Here is a 27043-nt window from a genome sequence, read left to right as displayed (position 1 = left end):
TAAAGAAGATGTGGCACATATATACAATGGAATATTACTCAGCCATAAAAAGAAACGAAATTGAGTTATTTGTAGTGAGGTGGATGGACCTAGAGTCTGTCATACAGAGTGAAGTAAGTCAGAAAGAGAAAAACAAATACCGTATGCTAACACATATATATGGAATCTAAAAAAGGTCATGAAGAACCTAGTGGCAAGATGGGAATAAAAACACAGACCTACTAGAGAATGGACTTGAGGATACGGGGATGGGGAAGGGTAAGCTGGGACAAAGTGAGAGAGTGGCATGGACATATAAACACTACCAAACGTAAAACAGGTAGCTAGTGGGAAGCAGCCGCAAAGCACAGGAAGATCAGGTCGGTGCTTTGTGACCACCTAGAGGGGTGGGATAGGGAGGGTAGGAGGGAGGGAGATGCAAGAGGGAAGAGATATGGGGATATATGTATATGTATAACTGATTCACTTTGTTATGAAGCAGAAACTAATACACCATTGTAAAGCAATTATACTCCAATAAAGATGTTAAAAAAGAAAAAAAGGCTAAGAACTTGAACAGACATTTCTCAGACGAAGACTTACAAAAGGCCAATAGTATATGAAAAGGTGCTCAACATCACTAATCATCAAGGAAATGCAAATCAAAACCACAAAGAGATATCATTTCATAACTGTCAGGATGGCAATGATCAGAAATCAGTAGATAACAGGCATTGGCAAGGGTGTGGAGAAAATGGTGCCCTTGTACACTGTTGATGTGAATGTAAATTGGTGCAGCCACTGTGGAAAATAATCAAAAATTAAAAATAGAACTACCATACAATCCAGCAATCCCACTTGTGGGTATATATCCAAAGGAAATGAAATCATTTTCTGAAAGACATATCTGTACTCCCATGTTCATTGCAGCATTATTCACAATAGCCAACATATGGAAATAACCTAAGGGTCTGTAGAGAGATAATTGAATAAATAAAATTTTATTATACATGTATATGTATACATACATACATAATGGAATTTTATTCAGCCTTATAAAAGAGGGAAATCCTGCCATTTGCAACAACATGGATGAAACTGGAGGGCATTATGCTAGGTGACATAAGCCAGACTCAGAAAGATAAATACTTCATGATCTCACTTATACGTGGAATCCAGAATAGTTGAACTCACAGAAGCACAGAGTAAAATGGTAGTTACCAGGGGTTAGAGGAGAGGGAAATGGGAAGTTACTAATCAACAGGCATAAAGTTTCAGTTAAGCAAGGTGAACAAGTTCTAGAGATCTGCTGTACAACATTGTACCTACAGTCAATAGAAATGTATTGTACACTTTAAAAATTGTCAAGAAGGTAGATCTCACATAAAGTGTAGTTACTACAATAAAATAAAATTAAAAGAAGGAAGAAAGTGGATTGGAGGTTTCCAGGGGTTGGGGGGAGGAGAGAATGGAGAGTGACTGCTAACATGTATGGGGTTTCTTTTAGGAGTGATTAAAATGTTCTAGAATTAGTGGTGATGGTTGCAAAATCTAGCAAATAGACTAAAAAACACTGAATTGTACACATTACATGGCTGAATTTTATGATGTCAGTACCTCCATAAAAAATTTTAACTACATTGAGATTAACTTATACTTATCAAATCAAGATCCTGAAATCTGATAGCATGCTGTGTTGATGTGAAGATGTTCTGAAACAGGCACTTTCACACTTTGCAAGTGGGAGTATAAGTTGGTGCAATTATTACAGAGAGCATTTTGACACCATCAAAAGTATGATTTATTTGAAAAGACACATGCACCCCAATGTTCATAGCAGCACTATTTACAATAACCAAGACATGGAAGCAACCTAAATGTCCATCGACAGAGGAATGGATAAAGAAGATATGGTATATATATATATATATATATATATATATATATATATATATATACACATATACACACACAATGGAATATTACTCAGCCATAAAAAAGAATGAAATATGCCATTTGCAGAAACATGGATGGACCTAGAGATTGTCATACTAAGTGAAGTAACTCAGACAGAGAAAGACAAATACCATATGATATCACTAATATGTGGAATCTAAAATATGACACAAAAGAACTTACAAAACAGAAACAGACTCAGACATAGAAAACAAACTTATGGTTACTAAAGGGGAAGGGGAAGAGGGATAAGTTAGGAGTCTGGGATTAACAGATACAAACTACTGTATATAAAATATATAAAGAACAAGGTCCCTCTGTATAGCACAGGGAACTCTACTCAATATCTTGTAATAACGTATAATGGAAAAGAATCTGAAAAAGAATATATATATTTACGCATGTATAACTGAATCACTTTGCTGTACATTTGAAACTAACACATTGTAAATTAACTATACTTCAATTTTAAAAATACTAAAAGAAAAAAAAGAAAAACCATTTAAAAACTTTGTAAATAAAATAAAAATTAAAAATACTAAAAGAAATAAGACAAATAAGAAATAAAAAGAAATGCTAATGTAAAGTCTAGCTTTATCAATTCAAAAAATTTTGGCATAGCAAATAAAAGATAATTTATCTTAAAAAAAAAGTATGACTGACCCAGCAATTCTACTTTTAGGAATTTATGCTTCAAGCATACCATACTTGCACAAAATGACACATGCATGATATCCATTACAGCAGTATTTTAAAAGTAAAGTGTAACTATCAAGTTAAATTACCATCCACAGGCAACAGGTTAAAGAAATCAATTGTAGCATATTCATGCAGTTAATACAACTCAGTGCCAAAAAGAATGTATATTATGTTATCATATACTAGTATGATAATTTCTGCAATATAATGTTAAGAGGAAAAAGCAAGGTGCAGAACAGCATGTATAGCACGCTCCACTTTGCATACAAAACGGGAAGAAGAATATACATGCACACACACACACACACACACACACACACACACACACACACACTCATTTCCTTATAGATGCATAGATATCTCCGTGGGTACTAACTGAATGGCCGGGGTTAGCAGTGGGAGGGAGAGGTTTCACTGCATACACTTTTTTATTTTTTCAATATTGAACTATATGAAGTATTATCTATTAAAACTTTTAAAAAATTAAAATAAAACAAAAATAATAACTAGCCAAAAATTATAAAATACAAAACATTATAAAACAAAAAACACTGACAGTTCTGACTTCTCATGCTCCACTCCCACCTCCACCAAAGTAACTACCTCGTTTCTGAAATTGGATTGTTGTCAGGTAGATTTTCCTACGGGAGGTTTGCCTGTACTCTCTCTGGTCTCAGGTCAAGTAGACAAACTAACTGAGTTCCATTATTTCTCTAATGTGTACAGAACAGTCTTACCATCACTTACTGTAACATTAGCAAGATCCACAATCTTATTAGGAAGCGCTTGAAGCAATTTGCATTGTTTAAACTTTGGTTTTTCCCAGTGAGATTTGCCAGTTTGATACTGATTGAGCTGAAAAAGAGAGGAGAGAGGAACAAAAAGCTTCATGGTTGGAAGATGAGGCCAGAATACTTTGAAAGCGAATGGTGAAGGAACACGGTGTGTCCTTGGCATGCCTCCCCTTTGCCCACTCCCAGCCTCCTGGCTGAGATAGCAAAGGTGGTAGCCCAGTGTTTGTACAGTGAAGAAAACTTTGCTCTTGGGGAGCAAGTGAATCTAGGGTCCCCATGCAGGAGGTATAAACAGGCAAGAGAGGCTGAGATGGAGCAGGGCCACATCCATCGGACCGAGAGTCAAGGCAGAGATTTTTATCCCTCTGGACATGACTCCTACCCTCACTTTTGCCTCTTACCCTTATTTTAAGAGGGAATTCCTGTTAGAATTGTGGTCTCTATTTCAGCATATTAACTTACTCAAGGCAGTTAGTATAGCACCCTCTGTGACTCGTTGGCCCTCATCATCCACCCTCCACTATGCCCCATCCAATTCAAGCCAGTTCATTTCAAATTAGCTAACACATTTATTGGGAACCTTCTGTGTTCTAGGACTGGTAGTAGGTACTACAGACAAGTAGGGCAAGGTCTCGTCCCTTGAGGAGCTTGTAACTTGGTGCTTTGAGACTGTAAATGTAACTACATTTATTAGGCAAGATATGAGATGGAAAAAGTGTATAAACAAAACAGAACCTGTTGAACCATCAATCAAGGAGAACTTATTTGCAACTTTTGAGCTGAGCTGGGTGCTAAAAGGACAGAGATGGAGAAAGTGTCCCCCACTCCTCCAACCAAGCAGAGCAAATAGCACAAGCAGAGAAAGAGAGGCAAGTCCAGAATGGCAATGGCCCTTGTTGGCTGGAGTGCATGCTAGGGAAAGGAGCCTGCAGGTCTTGAGTACTTTAGGGGTTTGGACTTAATTCTTGAGGCAATATGGAACTGGAGTGGGAGACTGGAACGATGACAGCCATACTTTAGGAAAATCACGCTGGTGGAGTGTAGCTGGGGGGTAGTGGGCAGTTAGAAGGCAAGGAGACTACTCTAATCGTAGGCACCCAGGGAGTGGCAGTGGGGTAGGGGAAGAAAGGGTAGATGTGAGCTCTGATTATGACCACAAAAGCTGCATGACTTGCTAAGTGATTAGATGCAGGCAGGAAGAGGTAGGACCCAGTCCAAGATGTCACCCTCCAAAAGAGAATTTTTAAGCTTTTGTCAAAACCTGCTGCCCCTCTGGCCTGCCCACTTAAGTTAATGGCATAAACCAGTAGCAGAGAGTAAGAAAAGAGGGGCTGATGATTTTAAAAAGGAAAATGTTAAAGTCAACAATAGAAGAGTGATTTAGTAAATTATTATGGCCCATCAACGAGGTAGCTTCCGAGGCAGGTTTTTGAAAAAGTCATTAAGAAGATGAATGTAAAGCATGGAAAACGTTTGATAAACCATTGAGTGAAAGGGTAAATGACATTAGTGCTATAAGGACGGTGAATACCACTACATAAAATTTAAAGGGCATACGGTGAAAGGCTAAATGGAAAAATACGACAACCTAAAAACAGCTGTGTTCAGGTCGTGGGATTATGGGTGCTTTTTTTTTTCTCTTGTTTTGAATTTTTTTCTGGAATGTTATTATATGGCATGTGTATGCTTAAGTAGGTCCACAAGATAAAAGAAAGAAAGGGAGGGAGACTGCCCAAATGACATGGAAACATGCTTCCAGTTAAGCAGATCTTTATGTATCTGAACTCTCAATTAGAACTTGGCTGGTACATACCAGATTCTAGTAGCGTTTCCATCCTCATTTTTTATGCATCTAGTTTGGGCTGTCTCGGTAGGGTGGGTTAAGAGCCACTTACATGTCCCTTTGTATTTAGAGGCTGTTTCTTCGGCTTTGCACTTTCCGGGCTCTACAGAGAAAATGTATGCACATTTGAAAGGGCAAAAGGCACTTAAAAGTTTCATGAACATCCATTACCACCCAACATTATTACCCTGCACATAAACATCAGCAAATAAAAGGGGAAAGTTTTCTACCAGGCAATTTAAACCAGGCTGAAAATAACATTAAATGGAATCTCTTTTTTTTTTTTTAAATAAGGCTCCCAGTAAGATCTCACGTTTGGTGCTTTGCATTAAAACTACCACTTGATGGGCCAGCTTTTCTGCTTTGGCTTTATTAAAATGGTACATAGGCATTGAAAAAACTCAAGCCACGCAAAGGGATGTAGAGTAAAAAATCAAATCAGTCCCCACCTGTCGATTGCCTTCCTTTTGACTGGCAGTTGTTAATAGTTTGAGGTGCAGTGACAGGAGGCTAAAGGCTGGCTTCTTTTTCTGGTGGCGCCTCCCTTCTTAATGGACTCTGGGGTGGATTTGGTTTTAGTAAACTCAGTGTATTCGTCATCAGTAGTACAGACCAGGGCGCTCTGTTCTCTTGTTGATGCTGAGGGCAAGGTTTTGCTGCAAAGTGTTGTCACATTAAGGGAGACATGTCCTGAGCTAAGTTTATGTGGTAAGGTCCCAGGGGTTTTTTTTTGCTGGGGGAGGTGTTTGTTTTGTTTTGTTTTGGCCACGCCACGCGGCTTGCAGGATCTTCCGACCAGAGATGGAACCTGGGCCCACGGCAGTGAGAGCATGGAGTCCTAACCACTGGACCACCAGGGAATTCCCAAGGTCCCAGTTTTTACTGACCACCCACTAGGTTTATGACCCTGATTCCAGAAATCGGGGTGGCCGGAGAAGGGGGCCAGCCAGCCTTGCCCAACCATCCCAGTCTTCTCTCTGAGTGAGGATGTAAGACGCCTTCCTCTCCCTCTCTGGTGTATTTAAGCAAGAGAAACAGTCCTCCCCACTCCATTGATGAACTGGCCGCTGCTAATATCCAGAGCGGATCGATGGTCTCTGGTAACCCCTCTGGCACTCGTTTTTTATAAGCTCTTCCAGGTAGAAAGGTTGTCAGGGCAAGATGAGCGCTGAGGATGTGGAAAGGAAATTGAAGACAGTTTCTCTCCCCCTCTGAAGGCAGAATCTCTTACTATGTATGCATTTGGAGCTTTATAACAAAGAGTGAATTTATATGGAAATACTCACCCCCAAGTTACCTAGTTTTTCCACTGCAACGTGTTCAGACTTTACTAATAACATCAACTGATCTTGTGTGAAGTTTCCATGAGTGAGGTTGCCATGTATTTTACTTTTGATCCTGCTAATCAATTTTGTGGGCACTAAAGAAGAGTTAGTTGGCCTTTATGATGACCTGACAAGCACAGCTAAAAAGCAGAGCAAAAAGAAAGATGTTGCAGTTATGGCCACAGAGTGCAACTTGGCCTGCGGTGGTGAAATTCTGTGCAGATGACTTAATTAGTAGTCCATAAATATCAAGCATTTTACTGCTATTAAGTAGCAAATCTTAAGAAATGATGGAAGACAGCATATTGAAGTCATCTGATAAATTTTCTCGTATCCAAAACAAACAACTCAAAACCCATTTTCAAAAGAACAGTCAGCAACATTTGCATTATGTTGAAATTGACTAGCCGTGCAATTTCTAGGAGTTTGTGATAATTAATAGGGAAGATGGAGTACTCAGGATTTATTACTTTAGAGAAAACCTTTTACCCTTCTGGTCTCTAATTTACCCATCATTACCGTAATAATAAGGCAAATAGGCACATGCTCAATTAGTCTATAAAGCTGTGTTCTGCAGAAGGCCTATTTCTGTAATAGAATAATAATGATGATAAAGATAATAACGGTAGCCAACATTTGTAGAGCTCTTGTTCTGCACGTTTTAATTCATGTTATCTTCACAAGAACTTTATGAGGTAGTGCTATTATTATCCCCATTCTACAGATGAAGGAACTGAGGCTTAGCCAAGGTCACAAAGACCTAATATTTCATTTCGGAACGTTCTGTCTACTAAAAGATATGTTATGAAAGAATAGGGCTGTCCTTAACCTCGACCTCTGTAGAGAGGTCCTCAAACATTCTAAATTCCTCTACTCCTCCATTACTGAGCACATTTCAGATTCACAAACTTACCTATGCCTTTTCTCCATTTCCATCTGTAGATACATCTTTTGGAAGAACACATTTGCTATATTTCCTATCAGCTCTTGAAAGTCAGATGCGCCTGTGTTTACCTAAAATTTCTCTCTATGTCCGGTCGAAGCCATGACCCCCCCCGAGTGATCCATATTTGGTGAAGTCCCTGTTCATCCTACCCATCCCACTGGTAGACTATCTCTTCTCAGCTTTCATCTTCTCAGTCTGAAGAGGACTCTTCTTTTGTAAACCTCTCCTCTTGCTGCAAGAGTAGAGCAGACCCTCTACCCTTAGCACCCTGAACATTTTAATGACCTTTCCATGAGCCTCCTATGGCTCTATGTCCTTCTTGGGCTGCATCGAGCAGACCAGCAATAGCCAGTGTTCCGGGAGGAGCCGGACCACGAGTCTGAACAGGACCGAGGCTGCTTTCCATGTTGTTTTTCAATTTCCCTGCTCAGTATTTCGTGGACTTTTTTGATAACAATAAATGCTTTATTGCCCTATCCCCAAATTATGGCCACTTTGGACCCCATTTTCTCTTCACTACAAAGAGGCACCAGGCAGGCTGTTAGGCTGTGCCGTGACCAACCAAAACAACTTATTTCGTGAAGGCAAGAGCCCAATTACAGCATCTGTAAAATAACCACCAGGTACTTTGATCTCCTTCTGACAACTCTGACCAACAGGTTATACATACAGAATTAAATGGAAGGAAAATCAGAACTAAATGTACCAGCTATGAATAAACTCAGCTCCTACCTGTATGGTACACGGGAAATTGTAGCCATTCCTTGCCCTTCTCTCTGTTTCAAATAACGCAAAAGAAAAGTACGTAGTCACTGAAATCTTTAAACAAACGTCACAACTGACTAGGGGGCTTATCGTTAACAACCAAGATCATAATTAGACTTTACATTTATGTAACCCATTGCCATCTAAAAATCACCTGCAAAAACATCAATGCATTTAGTCCTGACACCAACACTGTAGGGTAGGTAATGCAGGGATGGTCACCCCATTTTCTAGTCTCACAGAACTTAAATGATCTGCCCAGTATCCCACAGCTGATGACTCAGAACTGGGAGCAACATCATAGCCTTCAGGATTTGGATCCAAACGTGGCGATGATAATATTAAACACTACCAGGATCTCACTGTACTCTATGTCCTGTGCTAAGCACTGTACGTAAGTTCTCCCGTTCCATCTTTCCAACAGCCCTGTGAGGAATGGTAATATTATTATCCTCATTTTACAGATGAGGAAACTGAGGCATAGGGAGTTTAATTAAGTTGCCCAAGGTCTCACAGTTAGGAAGTGGAAAAGCAGGGATTCTAACCCAGGCAGCCTGACTCTGGGCACCATATTATCACCAAAAGGTTTTTACATCTGTTATTTGACAGGAATTTGAGTTATGTGATGTCATCTATACTGTGTTCAATCTTTAAATTCTGACTCAGGTGTTTACAGAAAGTATTTTAAATGATGGCAGATAATTTGGAATGCACTGTAGGCTTGACTGTATTTTGTATAGTCAAAATATTTGTCTCAGATTTAAACACCTTAAACCCTGGGCGCATACTAATTCTTTCAGAATCTAACATTGTAAAGCTTTGAGGCACTGGAACAGATGATGGAAGATAGTTTTGTCACACTCTGGATTTATTACATGAATGCCTGTCTTGCAAACAATTGTGTCACTCTTGGAAAAACCAGGCTTTTTTGCCAGATGTCTACAACCAAGAAATTCCATTTATCATTTACAATCCCCAAATCATTCCATACTACTGTAGCCCCCAAAATGTGCCTCAAAAAACTACCACATAGACAGTTCAGAAAAGCAGAGGATGGTTTTCTTAGTGGCTTCCTGTGCAGATCCCAAAGAAAGTAATGTAATTTGACCCTCAGTTACCACAACTGAACCTTGCCTGATAAAATACACTTGAATGGAAGAGCTATTTAGCTATATCTAATCAGGTATAGGATGGGTTACAAGTAGATTTGTTTTGAAAAATTACTTACAAACGTTCGGTCCATGGTTATTTCTTCCTCAGTAGTGTCTCTGTACCAAAATCATCAAAAATTATAGAAAAATGAAATATAGTACCAAATACATGAGGGAACAAGTTCAGGACGAAGACAACTCAGGCAGAACAGCAACGTCCCCCAGCTTGGAATTCTCATAATACTAGGGCTCCAAGGAGACACTTTAAAAGAGCTGGGTCATTATTTGCACACCAAAATGGTGGTAAGACTTTGCTTCAGCAATCCCACTTCTAGAAATCTATACCAGCCGGGGTGTATAAAATATATATACTAAAGTGAAGTAACTGAAATGTCCATCACTAAGGTAATTGGGTAAATACACCAAGGCATACCCGTACAAAAGAATTCTATGCAGTCATCAAAATGAGTAAGCTAGATCTGTATGTATTGGCCTGAAAGGATGTACATGAGGTATTCTAAAGCAAGAAAAGAAAGTTGTAAAACAGTATGTAGAGTGGGAGCCCATTCTCTTAGGAAACACATGGCAACAAATCTAGAGAAATATATAAAATAAGCTGTTAACCAGAGTAGGTGGGGAAAGGCAGGTTTCTGAAGATTTTTGCTATCCATGCTATATATTCCTGTAAAGCTCTAAGATTTTACAATGACCACATATTACCTTGGTAATAAAGAAAAATCATAGACACGGTTCTTTAAAAGAATGTTGTATACTCCAGACATTTCCAATTTTCTTTTAATAACCTATCGTGGATTTACTTCCATTACATTCTATGAACCCCCTTGAACCCATTTATGTTTGAACATGCAAAAGGAACCAAAATCCCAGGGTATGGAAGACAGGCAGTCACATTCAATGTTTTAAAAAATCAGCTTACCATGGTATACCAGAACCATGCTTATTTTTCAAAGGGATTCTTCTGGATGTTCCTTTGACAGAGAACTAGTATACGTGCAGGGCAGGAGCAGAGAAAATATTTCTCAGTTGACCAGTTGCCTTTGTCGTGGTCTTCTGGATACTACTCAGTGCCTGTCAATTTCACTGCAATCACCTCTCCAAATCTGTGCCCCAGGCATTTCTTGGACTAATCAGCATTCCTCACTTTAAACATTTCAAGTTCCCTTGGAATTTCTAATTCCTGAAAGTGCATTATCCAAAAGTAAAAGGCCTTATAAATCCTCATGCAATGGCCATCCCTAGCCTTTCATCCCTTTAAGACATGATGTTTTTTTCCCTAAGTCACACAATCATAGCATATTAAAGCTAAAAGTGGTATTAGGGGCAACTGAGTCCAATTCTACTGTTTCCCCTATTTACTTTCTTCTGTTTTGTTCTCCCATTGGCTTTATACCCTACAGTAATAATACAAACTTTTTTCTCATTCCAAAGAGAACTTACACTCAGAAGGGAAGATGAAACTCAAAATGCAGCAGTCTCTAAATCTCAGACAAAAACAAAGGAAATCCCCTCGGGATAGAAACAGACCCACAGTAGATGACACTCACATACCTGCTTTTAATTTAAACAGCCAGATTAGCAAGAACAAATTCACTGTCCTGAAATATAGAAGTCAACTGTAAAAGATAAAACATATCAGTTTGAGTATTCCTGCTCCTCTTTCTTAACCCAGCAAAGTTACCTGAGATGATGTGATCATTAAGCTGCATTCATGATTTCAGTTGGTTCAACATCTCCATCTCTCCACTCAGCTTTTCAATTTACATTTTACCTATTGTTATGGGATGAACTGTGTCCCCCCAAAATTCATGTTGAAGCTCTAACCCCCTAATGTGACTGTATTTGGAAATAGGGCCTTTAAGGAGGTAATTAAGGCTAAATGAGGTCATAAGGGTGGAGCCCTAATCTGATAGGATTGGTGTCCTTATAAGAAGAGGAAGAGACACCAGAGAGCTCTCTTTCTCTGCGTGCACACACACAGAAAATGCCATGTGGGAGGACACAGTGAGAAGGTGGCCATCTACAAGCCAAGGAGACACGCCTCACCAGAAACCAACCCTGCCGGCACCATGATCTTGGACTTCCAACCTCCAGAACTGTAAGAAAATAAATGTCTGTAAAATAATATATACGTAACTGAACCACTTTGCTATACACCAGAAGCTGACCCAGTGTCGTAAGTCAACTATACCTCAATTAAAAAGGAAAAGAAAAAAAAGTCTGTCATTTAAACCACCTGGTGCATCATATTTTGTTACGGCAGCCCTGGTGGATGAATACACCCACCCATTTTCAAGCACTTATAATCATGTCATATATACTTGAAAATAAATGCTGATGGGGAGAGAGGGGAAACAGACATCATCGTTTACTGTTGGTGGGAGGTCACTTAGTGATAGCTATTAAAATGGGAAATATTCATGTCCTTTGATCCAGCAATTCCAGTTCTAGGAATTTAACCTATAGAAATACTCAACCTAAATGTCCACCAAAAGATGCCTGGATTAAAAAGAAATCCTACAATACAACCATCCAGTGAAATCCTGTTAAAGTATATGAGGTAGATCTATATTTACCAGCATGAATGTGCTCAAAGATAAAGGGTTAAGTGAAAAGAAAGCAAGTTGCAGAATAGCGTAATTACTGATTCTAATTACTTTTGTAAAAGAACATACATGTATCACTGTTATTATATGTATAGAAAAAATCTGAAAGAATATACTTTAAACTGGTAAGAGGAGTTAATACAAGAAGTGGTATTAGGGAGGATATTAACTTTCTGGGTTTCAGATTTTAGTCTCTGAATTTTTTATGTATTGCTCTTATTATCAGAAAAATGTAAGGATAACTGAAACATCTCTTATGTAAAAGAGAGAAGAAATGAAAATGCAGAAAACAAAAATATTTCAGTATAATGGCATACGCTATGTTATCACGGCTCTCCTAGGTTCCCCAAATAGGGAAATTTGGCAAAGACCCAGAATTCATGTCAGTGGAGGGAAATGTACAGTTCTAAACCAATTAAAATAATAACATCCCATAAAAGCTTTCAGCATTTGCACTATGAAAAAGAGACCTCATACATCCTCATGGTGTTGATTACAGAGTGGATAAATTTGCAGCAAAAAAAAATCAAAACCAATTTGCTGTGAAATGTATTATGGGTAGAAAAAAGTGTAGGCTAGTTTTAATCTACTCAGTCATATATTTTTTTTCACGTATTTTTTATGTAGCATAAATATTCAAAAGATTATTTACCCAATTTTTTGCAAATTCTTTTACAACCCTGGTAATAGGGATCCTTAGCTCTTCATCAAAGACAGAGAAGCTCATTTCAATATTGTAGAAGGAAACTGTAACTAAAAATAAGGAGATTAATTTCCTTCATTTAGTTCAAGATATTTAACTTCTGTAAATCTGGTCAAAACTGCTCTTTACTTTAAAGAAACCAAACAATGAAGTCTCATTCTTAAACTCTGCTTAATTTAACTCCAAGGTCAAGAATCAGTACTTCCGGCTCCATATACAAAAGAAAACCAGGATGTACCATTGCATTTTTGCTTTAATTATTTGGGCTGTTCCTTGATTTCTACACAATTGATGGACAATCTTACAAATCCCACAAATCGTAGTTTTCATTGGCCAACAGATTTCCAGTCTTTTTAATGGCCAGGCTGAACATTATCGCACAAGTTCATTTGTACTGAGAAAATATTTATTTCTTCCTGTGCCTTGCTTTATGCTTCAGGCTTTTCTCTTTATTTCCTTGTTTCTCTTGTCTGTACTATCAAATTTCAATTTTAGAATATTAAAAGTTGAGAAAGTGGATTTCCCTGGTGGTCCAGTGGTTAAGACTCCACACATCCACTGCAGGGGGCACGGGTTCGATCCCTGGTTGGGGAAGTTCTACATGCTGCATGGTGTAGCCCAAAAATTATCTATCTATCTATCTATCTATCTATCTATCTATCATCTATCTATTTATCAAAGTTGAAGGAACATCCAATATTTGAATGATTTGAAAGCCAAATACTCCCTGGTTACAAATAAGCATTGGAGGCCAACTGGAGGTGGGGACTTGAGACGACTGAAACCTGCATAAAAGGAATTCAAAAAGAGCAAGCTAGGGGTCTTCCCTGGTAGTCCAGTGGCTAAGACTCAGCACTCCCAATGCAGGGGGCCCAGGTTCGATCCCTGGTCAGGGAACTAGATCCCACATGCCACAACTAAATGATCCCTCATGCTGCAACTAAAAAAAGAGATCCTGCATGCTGCAACTAAGACCCAGTGCAGCCAAATAAATAAATATTTTTAAAAAAACAAAAAGGGCAAGCTAGAGTATCTTCTGGTGTTTTCTGGCATGTGGTCAACATGTTGGACCTAAGGCCATATAATCCTCTCATAGGGAAGGGGGTGGGGTTCCTGATCCATGTTCACACTGGTAGAGTCGGAGTCAGAGCATCAGGAACAAAATGGATGGAAAGGAGGCTTAGAAATGTCATACTGAGAGGAAATATACATTTGCATTATATTTCAAAAAAACAAAGGTAGGCAAGATGGCTAGAGAATTCTGTGATTGGGTAAGGTACCCACTGTAGCCACTGTCTGTAGGAGATAAGAAATACCTGTACCCTTCTTTTTACCTTTCTGCCTTCAGAGAACTGGCTCCTTTGGAGAACACACAGCCCATTGTGCATGCATTCTGTTATGCCACATATATTGCGGAACATACCTTTGGACTTAACGGCAATAGGTGAAGTCAAAGTTTCCATAGATAAAAAGGAAGGTGTGGAGTCCGGCCAGGTTGTCTCAAAAGAGGAAGACGGTAGTGAAGACACAGTTGCTGTAGAAGGATGTGTTACTCCAGTGGGTATGAGTGGAAATGGGGCTCCAGTAGCAGTGGATGTAGTGGTGGCTATATTTAGAACGGAGTCCTGTGTGGGCTTAGGAAGAACTAATGTCGGGGATGCTGATGCAGCTGGGATTCTGCTCCATGCAGATGTTGTTGTAGGGCTAGGTAGAAGCATGGCACCAATAGACCGGGTGTGGTCAATTGTAGGAGGTGACTTACTCATTCTGCTAAAGGATGGAGCTTGAGACACAGTCCTGGACTTGGCAGTCAAGGTGATTCTGGAAAATGCTTCAGGGGATTTGGAAATATAGGTACTGTCATCTGATTTTTACAGACATAGGGAAAGAACTTGGGAAGCCAGTAGTGATACTACCCACTGTAGGTGAAGGGGTGGTTTTGGTGAGTAAGGCACTTATACCAGCAAAGGGTTGTGTCCTAAAGTTAGTGAGTGGGTGTGTTGGTGTTATGTCAGAAGTCAGAAATGTGGATTTTGACACCTCTACTGGAGAGGAAGATATAACGTGAGGAGTATTGGATATAGTTGCCAGAGGGGAACCCGAAGGGAGACTAGATAAGATCCAAGTCAGCATGGGTGAAGTAGTAGCCTTTGAAATTATAGATCCTGAAGCAGCACCAGAAGGATTTGATGGGAGTGTGGTCCCAGGAGTTACAGATGTGGTTGTCTTCTCAAATGTGTGCTTAATGTCAGCCAAAGTAGTAGGGACAGATCTTGAAGATATTGATAATGAAGGACTCTCAGACATCCCCAAGGTAGGAAGAATTCCTGTTGTGGAAATTGATGACATTGCCATTACACCTCCAGATACAAGACCAGTCTGAGAGGCTGTGAATTTTGACAAAGACTCTGGAACAAGGCAAGGACTCTCTGTTTCCATCTTGTTGGGTGTAGAAACATGAGCAGTGGTAGAAGTTGGAAACTGAGAATCTTCAGCTGTGGGTGTGCTCCAGGAAGTCATTAGCAGAGACTGGGTGTTACTAGATGTGGTTCTTGTTCGCAGAACTGGAAATTCAACCATTTGGGATGTAGGAGGAAAAGAAGTCTTTGGAGTAGAGAACTCGGCTTCAGTACTTTGAGGTGAAAAAAGAAATGATGTCAAAGAGGGTGGAGCTGTACTGGATGGAATCCAGGGAGGGTATGAAACAGGTGCATTCACAGACGTGGCACCTTTTGTCACGGCTGTTGAAGTATTTTCTGACAAGGAAGTCGTCTTTTCTGTATTTGAAGAATGGTTAAGTGCTGGCTTTTACACTTTTTGTGGGTCCAGGAGTGCTCTTAAAGCCAGTCAAAGAGGGGGAAACCTGAATATTCAAGGAAGTGTGGGGATTTTCTGAGGGAGTAGATGAAAGCACACTTTCAGGGGCGGCAATTCTGGAACAAGTATTTGTGAGAACTGTTACTTTACCACTGCTTACAGTAGATAGCTATTAGTAATCCCAGAGAATATGCCCAGAGTGGTGGCCTCATATCCTTGTGATGGTTGTTGGGTTGTTGATAGAAATGGTGAAAATGTGGTCTTTGGAATGGAAGAAATAGCTTCAGTGTTCTTAGAACTGAGTAGAGGAGAGGCAGGGGTGCTTACAAATGTAGTCACTATCCCAGCCATTATAGTGGTTGGAATAGTTTTCACAGAAGGAAAAGTTGTCTCTGTTGGGGAGGAAGAGGATGTAGGTGTGATCCTGGAGGACACCTCGGTTATTTCTGAAGTAGTGAAAGCACAGGAAGCCACGGTGCTTTTTGAAGTAGACCCAGCATATATATGTCACAGGGGTGACATCCAATGTTGATATTTGCATGGTCATAGAAGACCTGGGGGTCATTGAAGACAATAAAGTATAGAATGACCCACCTGTTGTGGAAGCATCAGAAGAAACAACAGAAGGTAGAAGAGCAGAGTCATTAACTGGCATTGAGGACATCTCAGACACAGGCCCAGAAGTGGCTACAGAAGGACTTTTCAAACAATCTGTGAGTGCTGTTTTAGAAGATTCAGTCATTAGTACCGTGGGAGTGTCAGAAACACTTTTGGAGGTGAAGGCAGTGACACTAACTGGCCGTGGGGACCTCTGGTAGATGGGAATGGACGTTGCCATAGAGGTTTTCCCAAGAAGTGCTGTAGGTACATTTGGAGCAGAAAGGGCTGTAGTGATCCTGTCAGGAGACATAGTTGTAAAACTGGCATTAGATAGTCGAGCTGTGGAAAGAGATGGAGTCTCAGGGGAGGTCTGTGTGCTTTCAGAAATAGGAGAGGCAACTGAAGACACCTTAGGTTGAGTCTTAGACGAAAGCAAGTGTGAAAGAGTTGTGTTATTGTTTACAGGATTTGATATCCTGGTTGTCCCAGAAGTTATGGTATCTGCAAATGAAGTATCCTGGCGGTGTGAGAACGGGTGAGTCACAGAGGTGGTGCTTACTATCTTTTTCTCAGTCCTGGGAGTATATACTGAGAGGGCACTCATGCTCTCTTTTACAGGAGACAAAAGCATGGTAATTGTCAGAGCTTGTGAAGGGAGAGCTGTTTTCCCAAGACTAGTAGGCATTTCGGAAATGCGGACATCTGCTGTTGAGGTAGGTGGAGGGTGTGTGCTCCCAGAAGTGGGAGATGAAGTTGGATTCTCATTAGGTGGAGTCACAAACGGAGTGTCTGAAAGTGAATGTGTTTGGTGACTGGAAATTTTTGTGGCCTCAGCAAATCCTGTGTCTGTCATTTCCGAGGATGAAGTACTGTGGGAGTCTGAAATAAGAGGATTCTTTGATGAGGACATTTCTGTCACCTTCAGAGTTCTGGGGGTCTTTCCCAGGGAGGTGGTCACCTGCTCCTTGCCAGAAGATAAGGTAGAAATGTCAGTCACTAATAAGGTGGGGACCAGTGTGTTTACAAGATGTGTGGAAGACTGAGAAATGTGACCATATAGTGAAGTAATAAGCTTGTTGGCAGAGGTGTGTGAGGGCATGGTGTCATCAACAACGGAAGTGTCTGTGGTGCCCGTAGCCAAGCTAACAACATCTCCACTACCACTGAAAGTGTATGGAAAGCTGAGAGCAGGGGTAGAAGTCTCCTCCACTTGAGCTATGGGTTGGGTTGCTAATGGTGTAGACATAGTTGAGGTTACGTGAGTGGAGCACACAACAGGAGTGTTGTCAGGTAGAGGTTTAGAGCAGCCAAGAGTGGGTGTGGAAGGGGTTACTGTGTCAGCCGAGGTGGACAGAAGGGCGGTCTCAGCCTTAGTTGCCACAGGAGTGGGAGGCCTCAGCGAGGGGACTAGAGTTTCTGTCAGAGAGGGAACTGCCGTGGGTGTCATCCTGACAGAGATCCCTGTTGCCTCTGAAGTGGTGTGGATGGAGTCTCTGCAGGAAGGCACGGTACCGCTGGTTGTGGAAGTGCTCTGATCCAATGGCGGCATCGATGCTGTGTGTGGGAAGCATGCAGTCTTAGCCGGAGGTAACTCCTGGAGGAGACAGTATGTCTCTCACAAAAAGCAAAGCCCTTACCTTGGCATGCACTCTTTTTCCCAGGCCTGAGGAATGTGAGAGAGATTAGCAAAGCTATCTCAAGCCAGGAGACCTCAGGGAACTGAGAGTCCTGGTTGTTCCTTATGGCTGGGGGCTGTGCGTGAGCCTGGTTAAGGGAAGATAATGTTCAAGGATAGTTGTTGTAAACTTGTTGACGTCCATGGTAGTGACTGAACCGAGACGATAAGCAATTCTATGGGTTCATTGTCTAATAATGAGTTCCTCTTCTGTCTATGTAAGATTCAGTAGATTCTAAATAAAGTACCTTGCAACCATCCGTTGTCTTGGTCCTTCTGACCCCATACTCACGGTGCTATTCAGTCCCTTACCCCTCTCCATGGGGACCTGGAAGACCCCCTGCAGTGGCTGGACTGTCGCAGCTGTGGTCACTGCAGCTGATGACAGAGCTGAGATATCTGAGGGCAGAGATGTGGAGGAAGCCCTGGCCAGTGTAGAAGGCCCAGGCATGGTAACCTTAGTCTCCTCAGACAGCACCATAGAGGTGACAGCAGAGACATTAACCGGCAGTGAGAACACAAGGGTAACAGGCACAGGGGTTGCTGAGGAATGAGTGGCTATAGGCTGTGGAAACAAGGCACCAGCGGTCAAGGACATAGCTGTCCTGTCTGTAGGGATAGTGGCAAAACTCGTCCTCAATGTCCTTGTGGTGGAAGCACCCAGGGGTTCAGAAAACGTCTGTGTGCTCCCAGAAGTGGGAGATGGAGCTGGATTCCCCTCAGGTAGAGTCTCTGAAGTCCAATGTGCTGTGTAGATGTGGGTGGAATTAAAGATTTCTGTAGTTCCATTAGGTGAATTCTTAGGTGTGGTTTTCACCGATTTTGAGAAAGCCAACTTTCTCTCGCTTCAGTAGTTGCAGTTGTATTATCCAATCGGGTAGTCAGCTTCTCTATATCAGGAAGGGGGGAAACAGATTCATCTGTTGCTTCCAGTATCGTTGCAAATGGAGGAACCTCGGTTGTCGCTGCTACAGTCGATTTTCCCTTAAGAAAATGGGAAATGGTTCCTTTCCTTGTCACAGCAGTTCTGAATCTTTGTGCTGTTGCAGACTCTGCGACAGGGGCTGTTGTCTCTCCAGATGCAATTGTACCATTTGTCTCTGTTTGCGTGTTCTCAGACGCACTCTCCTCAGTAGAAAAATTCGGTTCAACATAAGCAAGGGTAGATATTCTATCTACTGGTGGAACAACTGTCTCCCTTGGTGTTAAAAGAAGTTCATTTCCAGTTACTGTGGACATAGAGGTGGGTTTTAGTAGTAAACTGGTAAGTTTACACTCAGGCAGTTTGGTTACAGATGTGGCTCCAGAAATTGTGGAGAAATTAGCAAGCCACGGAGATGTCAATTTGGATAGAACTGCTGTATATCTGTCGGTAGTAACATCAGCGGTGGTAGTGGCCTCACTCTCTGTGGATGCTTCTGGTTGGACGATAATATTAGCAGTTGTGGATGAATGTTCTGTGTTAGAAGTACTCCCATGGAATGCTGATGTCAACAGGGTCTGTTCTGGCCTGGAAGTCCAAATGATCTCATTGGTGGAGGATAGATGGTTACCTTCATCAGTTACTGATGTGGGACCAGACTCAGACACCTTGGATGTGGAAGCTGATCTAGTGGGAATCAGAGGAAGCATGTTTTCACCACCTGAGGGTGTATTCTGGGTATATACTGGCCCAGTGATTGTGGGGTAAAGCATAGTTTCAGCCACTGTAGGTGCAAGTGTAATCCCAGTAATCAAGGCTTCATGTGTAATCTCAGCATCAATAACTGTCTGTACGCTCTGAGCTCTGGTGAATGGAGAGGATGTCCTAAAAGAAAGGGCCACGGAAGAGGCCTCTTTTGGCATGGAGGTAGATATTGTGCCCTCCACTCTGGGTGAAGAGACATCCTGGAAATTTGTAAATGCCGGCTCTGTTTCAACTGTTCTTAGCGCAGGTGTCATTTCAATAGACCTAGTTGAATAAACTGTAAAGGGTATTTCCATATCAGTTGTTGCCAATGTGGATGCCGTCTGATTTCTAGGAAATACAGAATCCATTGGAACAGCTGTGGAGAGGAGCACAGACTCAGGCGGCAGTGCTGATGCAGTCCCAATGTGAGTAGTTGTAGCTGAAGTCTGGTCCACCGTGGACTGAGGTACGCTTCCAGCAGCTGTAGATGCAAGAAACTCCTGGCTAGCTGTGGAGATAGGGAGTGCCCCCATACCTGTGGATTTGTGTTTGGGCCAAGATGTTGTAGACATCGATGTCGACTCAATAGATGAGAATAAATATGTTGTCCTCATAACAGCCGACTGAGATCCAGTCACTGAAGTTTTGGATGCAATTGAACTCTTGGTAAATCCAGATGTGTACAGAAAATTAGTGGCTACCATTGGATGAAAGGTCTCAGTAGCAATGGATTCAGCTGTTTTTGTTGTCCTTGTGCTCTCTGAAGATGGGGATTTACTTATTTTCATGGAATTGGTAGTAGGGCCTATGGAGGTACTCTTGGTAGAGAGAGCAATGGCTGCTGAAGTAGACAAGATGTCTGCTGCGAATGTAGCTGTCTCTGCTATGGATGTCTTTTTAAAAATTGGTGCAGTCATTGTTTCCAGAGTTGGAGATGTTGTATTGGAATACTATCTTGTTGTATAATCACTTGCAAATACAGGCATGCTTTTAGACACCATGGTAGAAGAATATACCGTCCTTTGCGGTTTTAGTCCAGTAACTTGGAATGGTGTTGTCAAATCTATTTGTTGTGAAAGAGTTGTAGTTGTTTCCTGAATTGCTATATTTTCAGAAACAACTGAAAAATTACAAAGCATGTGTTACTTTGGATTCAACTTTAGAAGTCAGAGACAATTCTTTAAGAAACAGCTCTATAATGGTTTTTCATATTTTTAAGAGGAGATAAGTATCAGATATAAATCAAATCATGTGATTACAGCTGACCCTTGAATTATAGGGTTTGAACTGTGTGAGTCCACCTATACGCAATTTTTTTTTCAATAGTAAATACTACAGTACTACACAATCCACGGTTGGCTGAATCCTCGGATGTGGAAGAGCGGATATGGAGAAACCACAGATACAGAGGGCCAACTATAAGTTGTAATGGGGGGACTTCGCTGGTGGTCCAGTGGTTAAGACTCTGCGCTTCCACTGCAGGGGGTGCGGGGTTCAAATTAAGATCCCACATGCCACGTGGCACAGTCAAAAAAAAAAAATTGTAACGTGATTTTCCCTGCTCTGGAGGGTTGACATTCCTAATCTCCACATTGTTCAAGGGCCAGCTGTACTTGATTTTTCTTTCTTCCTTCCTTCCTTTCTTTCTTTCTTTCTTTCTTTCTTTCTTTCTTTCTTTTTTTTATTTCTTTCTTTCTTTTTTCTTTCCTTCCTTCCTTCTGTCTTTTTTTTAACTTGGTTTTTCTTAAGATGATTTTCTACTTTCCAAAATCTATATATGGTTCTCATAATGCCCTGGTTAAGTAACAGGTAGAAGGATATCCATTCCATTGTGTCGCCATAAAAAAATATAGGCACTCCTAAAAGAGGGGTGCATACTAGAGTAGCACACTGAGTAAGAGAATTAACTTTGGGAAATGAACCAATTTCTTGAAAGGCAAGTGGTCAAACTCACTTAAGAAGAAATAGATGACTTGAATGGTCCTATATCTATTACAGAAATTGGATTGTGTGGTTAAAGTCTTCCAAAAAAGGGAGGACCAGCTTTGGATTCAAATAGATGTATTTTTAAATCCTGGCTCCCTCATTTATTCATTATGTAATCTTGGACTAGTTAGTTAACCTCTCTGTGCTTCAATTTCCTCCTCTGTAATGTGAGATAATAACACCGACCTTAAAAAATTGTTTTGAGAATTGAGTTAATGCATGTAAAATACTTAGCACAGCACCTGGCATATAGGAAGTGCTCAAAAAATGATTAACTGTTGTCAAATGCCTATTATTCATCTCAGTACTATAAACTGAAAATATTTTGATCTGGGACCCCAAGATTAAAATTTCTTTAACATATGCCATTTATGTATATATATTTACTAATAATGTATACATATGTATAATAAATTTACATTATGTACATTATAAACATACTCAAAATATGCCAAAAGAATATGATAAAAATAAATATAAACAGAAGTTTCACAATATTTTCTTCCTGCATTCTAATGTAATGATGGGCACAGTCACACAGGAGGATGAATTAGTATTTCTATAAATTCATGACCACCAACCTCAAATAAGCTTTTCACACTGCCCATCCAGCCTACCACTTTTCTCTGGTCAATTTATGCTCCTACTCTCTGCAATAACTACTGAAAACCTTCCCCATTCTCAAACTTTACCCTCACATGTTTATCAAGTAACCTTTTCCTCTTATTTCATAGGAAAAAACAGTGGAAGTCATCAGGTAGAAACTTAGCCGTGCTACCGTCTCGGAAAGCTGACACCAACAGTCATCCCTCCTTTCCCTAAGGAGCCTTCCCCTCCTGATTTAAAACAAGTTCCAGTCTGTTGCAATAGAACATAAAAAACCCCGGGCTTCCCTGGTGGCGCAGTGGTTAAGAATCCGCCTGCCAATGCAGGGGACACGGGTTCGAGCCCTGGCCAGGGAAGATCCCACATGCCGTGGAGCAACTAAGCCCGTGTGCCACAACTACTGAGCCCACATGCCACAACTACTGAAGCCCACGTGCCTAGAGCCCGTGCTCTGCAACAAGAGAAGCCACCACAGTGAGAAGCCCGCGTGCCGCAACGAAGAGTAGCTCCCGCTCACCGCAAATAGAGAAAGCCATGCACAGCAACAAAGAACCAAAGCAGCCAAAAATAAATAAATAAATAAATTTATTTTAAAAAATAAATAAATAAGATAAAATAAAATAAAAACCCCATATCCTTCTGCAGGTACTGCCCTGTCACTCTCCTCCCCATCACACCCAAACTTCTTTAAAGAAAATTGATCTCTACTGGCTGTCTTCATGCTCCCCTGACCCATTCTTTAGCCCACAGTAATCTGGCTTCTGCCATCATCATTCAACTAAACAGCACTCACTAAGGCCACCAATGGCCTCCATGTAGACAAATACAATGGATACTTTTTCAGTCTTCATCTCACTTGACCTTTCAACAGCTTTTGATAATGTTGACCACTCCCTCCTTAAGATATTCTTTGAGTTGACTTCTATGACATAATGCACTCTTGGTTTTTCTCCTACTTCTCTGGCCACTCCTTCTGGCTATCACCTTTGCAGACACATCCTATTTCACCTGGCCATTAAATATCAGGGTTCCCCAAGGCTTGGTCTCAGCACCTCTTTTCTTCTCACTCTATAGTTTCTTTTTCTTAATTAATTAATTAATTAATTAATTATTTTGGCTGCACCAGGTCTTAGTTGACACTTGCAGGCTCCTTAGTTGTGGCATGCGAACTCTTAGTTGCAGCATACATGTGGGATCTAGTTCCCCAACCAGGGATCGAACCTGGGCCCCCTGCATTGGGAGCGCAGAGTCTTACCCACTGCGCCACCAGGGAAGTCCCTCTATAGTTTCTTCACATCTAGGATTCCAACTTACACATATACACAGATGAATCTCAAAGTTATATCTCTAGATCAGATCTCTATTCTGAGCTTCACATTTACATAATTAATTGCTCACTTGACATCATCTCTTGGATATCTCATTAACACCTCAACTCAATATGCCCCAACTTGAACTCTCTCCAAACTGGGTTCTGTTTCAGTATTCCCGCAGTGAAGCATACACTTAATTGTGTAAGCCAAAACCCTCTCCCTCTGTCTCCTTCATTTCCTCTCACCTGCTATAGCCAGTCCATAATCTTGTCCTGTGGATCTTACCTGCTAAATAGCTCTTTACTTCACCTGTTTATCCCCACCTTTATCACTTACCACTCTGACCAAGCCACCATCAATCTCTCACTTGGACTACTACAGTAGCTTCCCAACTAGATTCTGCCTCTACTCTTGGGGACCCTCCAATCTGTTCCATAATGCAATCAGAATGATCTTTTTGACATGCAAATTTGATCACGTGTCTCGTACACATACACACACACCTTCACATACTCAGCTCCCATTAGTGGCCTTGTATTGCTCATAGGATTAAAAAAATTTTTCTTAATAGAGCCTAAAACAACTATGCATGGTTTGGTCTCTACCTGCCTCTTCAGCCTCAGTTTGACCTAAGTTTCTCCCTTGTTTTCTGGGTTTCAGCCCGGCAGCCTCATTTTAGTCCTGCAATACTTGGCATTATTTTCCCACCACAAGACTACTGCATGTCCTGTTGCCTCTACTTCGAATGATCTTCCCACCCTTCTTCATCTGATTAACTTCTATTCTTCCTCCAGATCTCACTCATGCATCACTTTTTCAGGGAAGACTGCCTTCCTTTGCCTCCATAACTAGGTCAAACCAATCTATTCTAGGCTCTTATGACATACCTCTTATGACAACCCTCATACCTCCTCTTCACAGTACTTGTCACAGATGCAGTTTTTCATGTATGTGTGCTTATTAATATCTGTCTTCCTCACTACACTTTATGGGTAGGGCCTTCATCTTTCTTTGCTCACTCACCATTATATCCCCAGTGCCTAGTACAGGGCCTGGCATGTGGTAGATGTCCAATAAGTATTTGCAGGCTAACTGAACGAGTGGAAATGATGAAGGCTTGGAATGAGATGAGAACTTGACTTTTGCTTTTGGGCTACTTGGAGAACAGTGGTGATATTCATAGAAATAGGAAAATTGGGAGGGCAGCCTCACTCGGAAGAAAAACACCCACTTCAGGCTCGGATAAGTGGAATTTGGAATGATGGTGGAACATCCAAGTGAAAATGGTGCATAGTAAAATTCAACACTGAGTCATAATTTTTCACCAGTTCAAATCACCCAAAATGAAATCATGCATATTTACCATTGGGAAATTAGCATTTTGAATGTATCTACCTGGGAAGCATAATACCTATGATGTAGGAATAATTATGGTGGTAGACAATCTACTAACTTATTTCACTGTCTCGAGCATTGAAATAACTTTTAATTTGCATATATAGAAATTCTGAGATGTGTGTGGGATATTCTTTGGGATTTTGTGGTCATTAGCAAGTAGAATGAGTGACAATCAGAAACCTGCAACTAACTGTATAGATGAGTAGACAAAAGTACACACATTTATAAAAAGAAAACTCAAAGTGATATAAGAAGTACTTTTTTACTTAATTTTACAGCATTGTTTCAATTATCAGAGATTCACATCCTATTAGGCAGTATCAAGAAACTGGTACATTTCAGCAGCACAACATTTATTTCAAGCTTCTGCCTTCAAATTTTTCCATAACTGCAAGTAAAAGGAGAATTGTCAGGATCTTGGCTCCCATTTTTGCAGATGGCTTTACCACAGCCAACTGGCTTAGCAAACCTGTTACAGTGTCACTTATATCACATTTGAGGAGTGTGGCATCCCAGGGCCTGAATCACTCCCTATGAATGCACTAATTGTTGAGAGAAGATTTCACAATTCCCATTCCTTTACAAATGATTAATGATTGAGCTGTGTTAACTTTTTAGGAAGACAATAAAACACTACATACCACAAAAGCCTAAGTTATCTTCTTTGATGCAGCATTCAAATAGCACTGTTAGAGAAATCCATAACAAGTAAACTCTTTTAGAACACAGAGGTTGGGAGTTAGGCATGATATTTTTATCTGGAGAGGGCTGAGCTATAGATGTTAATTGTTATTGACACTTCCTGTAAGCATCTCAAAAAGAAGCATACGACTGAGAAAAAGAAAAACAAATGAGTTGAACAAAATTGCCAAACAGGTGGCATTTTAAGTACTAGATATCTCCTAGGAATTAATGCAACTTTCATTTTAACTTAAAACCTGGATTTGTATATTTCAGCAAACCTCCCATTGAATCTTTCAGATGAAAGTGTTTTTTTTCCAGAGACATTACTGTCTCAAGTTTTTTCCTCCAAAGTCTTTATAACTCAAATCTTCCTTAATTAAATCACAGGATTTTAGCACTGTGTTGGAGATTGTATTCAATCCCCTCATTTAGAGATTAGGCCCAGAGATGTTCAGTGTTGAGAAGATGAGATTTCCACCGGTGAAATATGTAGAGAAGAAATAAGACAGTGTGTGCTAGTGCTTCAATTATCCAGTACCCATAAGTGCATGCCCTCAATTTACACAGAATCATCACAAACCCCGGAGAAAGAAGAGACTCTACCTAAAAGAATCAAGAATTAGCAAATTTAGATAATAAAAGCCAAGTTCTGCAAATGCTGAACTGCTCAAGAGAAAGCAATCACCCAAAATAGTCAGACACAAACTTTAGAAGAGAGAATCACAGTGCTAAACCAAAACATGAAGGCACCCTTGCAAGCCTAGGCATTGAAACCCAATGGGGATCCCAATTACAGCCATGCCCTGAAACAATATTCCTTAAATAATCACTTATATCCCTGAAACAATATTCCTTAAATAATCACTTATATCCCAAATAGAAGTAATCCAATCAAGCGTCAGTAGCTTTTTAACCAGGATCCATAGGGATTAAAGATCCTTTCAAACCCTAAGTCTAGCAATTAATTACAATGGGTTAGCAAACGTGTTTAATTGATACAGAAAAATCATTTGACAAAATCCCACATCCATTCACGAAAAAAATTTCTTGGCAAGTTAGGAATGGAGGTTATTTATATTAACTTGATAAAGAACATCACCAAGAAAGCTACAGCTAACATCAACCATAATGGTGAAAGGCTGAATGTCTTCCCACTAAGACTGGGAACTAGGCAAGGATGTCAGCTCTCATCACTCTTATTCAACATAGTACGAGAAGTTAGAGGCACGCCAATAAGAAAAGAAAAAGAAATAAAAGGCATTGCAGATTATGTGATTGTCCATGTAGAAAATCTCAAGGAACCTAAAAATAAACAAAAAACAAAAAACCTCCTGGGACTTAAAAGTGAGTTCAGTAAGGTTGGAGGATACAAATTAACACCAAGCAAAGAGTTCTTAGACTTGACACCAAAAGCATGATCCACAAAAAGAAAAAAAATCAATAAATTGTACTTCACCAAAACTAAAAGCTTTTGCTTGGTGAAAGCCCATGTGAAAAGGATAAAAGAGTA

The 27043-nt window shown here is 40.5% G+C and overlaps 1 protein-coding gene across 1 annotated transcript in view; it reads right to left on the bottom strand.

Annotated features, from left to right (window-relative positions):
* The window catches only part of ADGRG4 (adhesion G protein-coupled receptor G4), a 93343-nt gene that overhangs the window by 39618 nt on the left and 26682 nt on the right, over nt 1-27043 (bottom strand). Inside the window, 15 exon segments of the mRNA XM_082445712.1 lie at nt 3372-3476; nt 3479-3489; nt 5242-5374; nt 6569-6707; nt 6709-6876; nt 12711-12858; nt 13091-13150; nt 14004-14651; nt 14653-15582; nt 15584-15773; nt 15776-16109; nt 16111-17814; nt 18131-18705; nt 18708-20496; nt 20500-20666. Coding sequence (XP_082301838.1) covers nt 3372-3476; nt 3479-3489; nt 5242-5374; nt 6569-6707; nt 6709-6876; nt 12711-12858; nt 13091-13150; nt 14004-14651; nt 14653-15582; nt 15584-15773; nt 15776-16109; nt 16111-17814; nt 18131-18705; nt 18708-20496; nt 20500-20666 — 7101 coding nt within the window.

Source organism: Balaenoptera physalus, assembly GCF_965194825.1.
Source record: "Balaenoptera physalus genome assembly, chromosome: X".
Lineage (NCBI taxonomy): Eukaryota > Metazoa > Chordata > Mammalia > Artiodactyla > Balaenopteridae > Balaenoptera > Balaenoptera physalus.
Note: the sequence above shows the minus strand (reverse complement) of the source record. Positions and strands in the feature narration are given on the sequence as shown.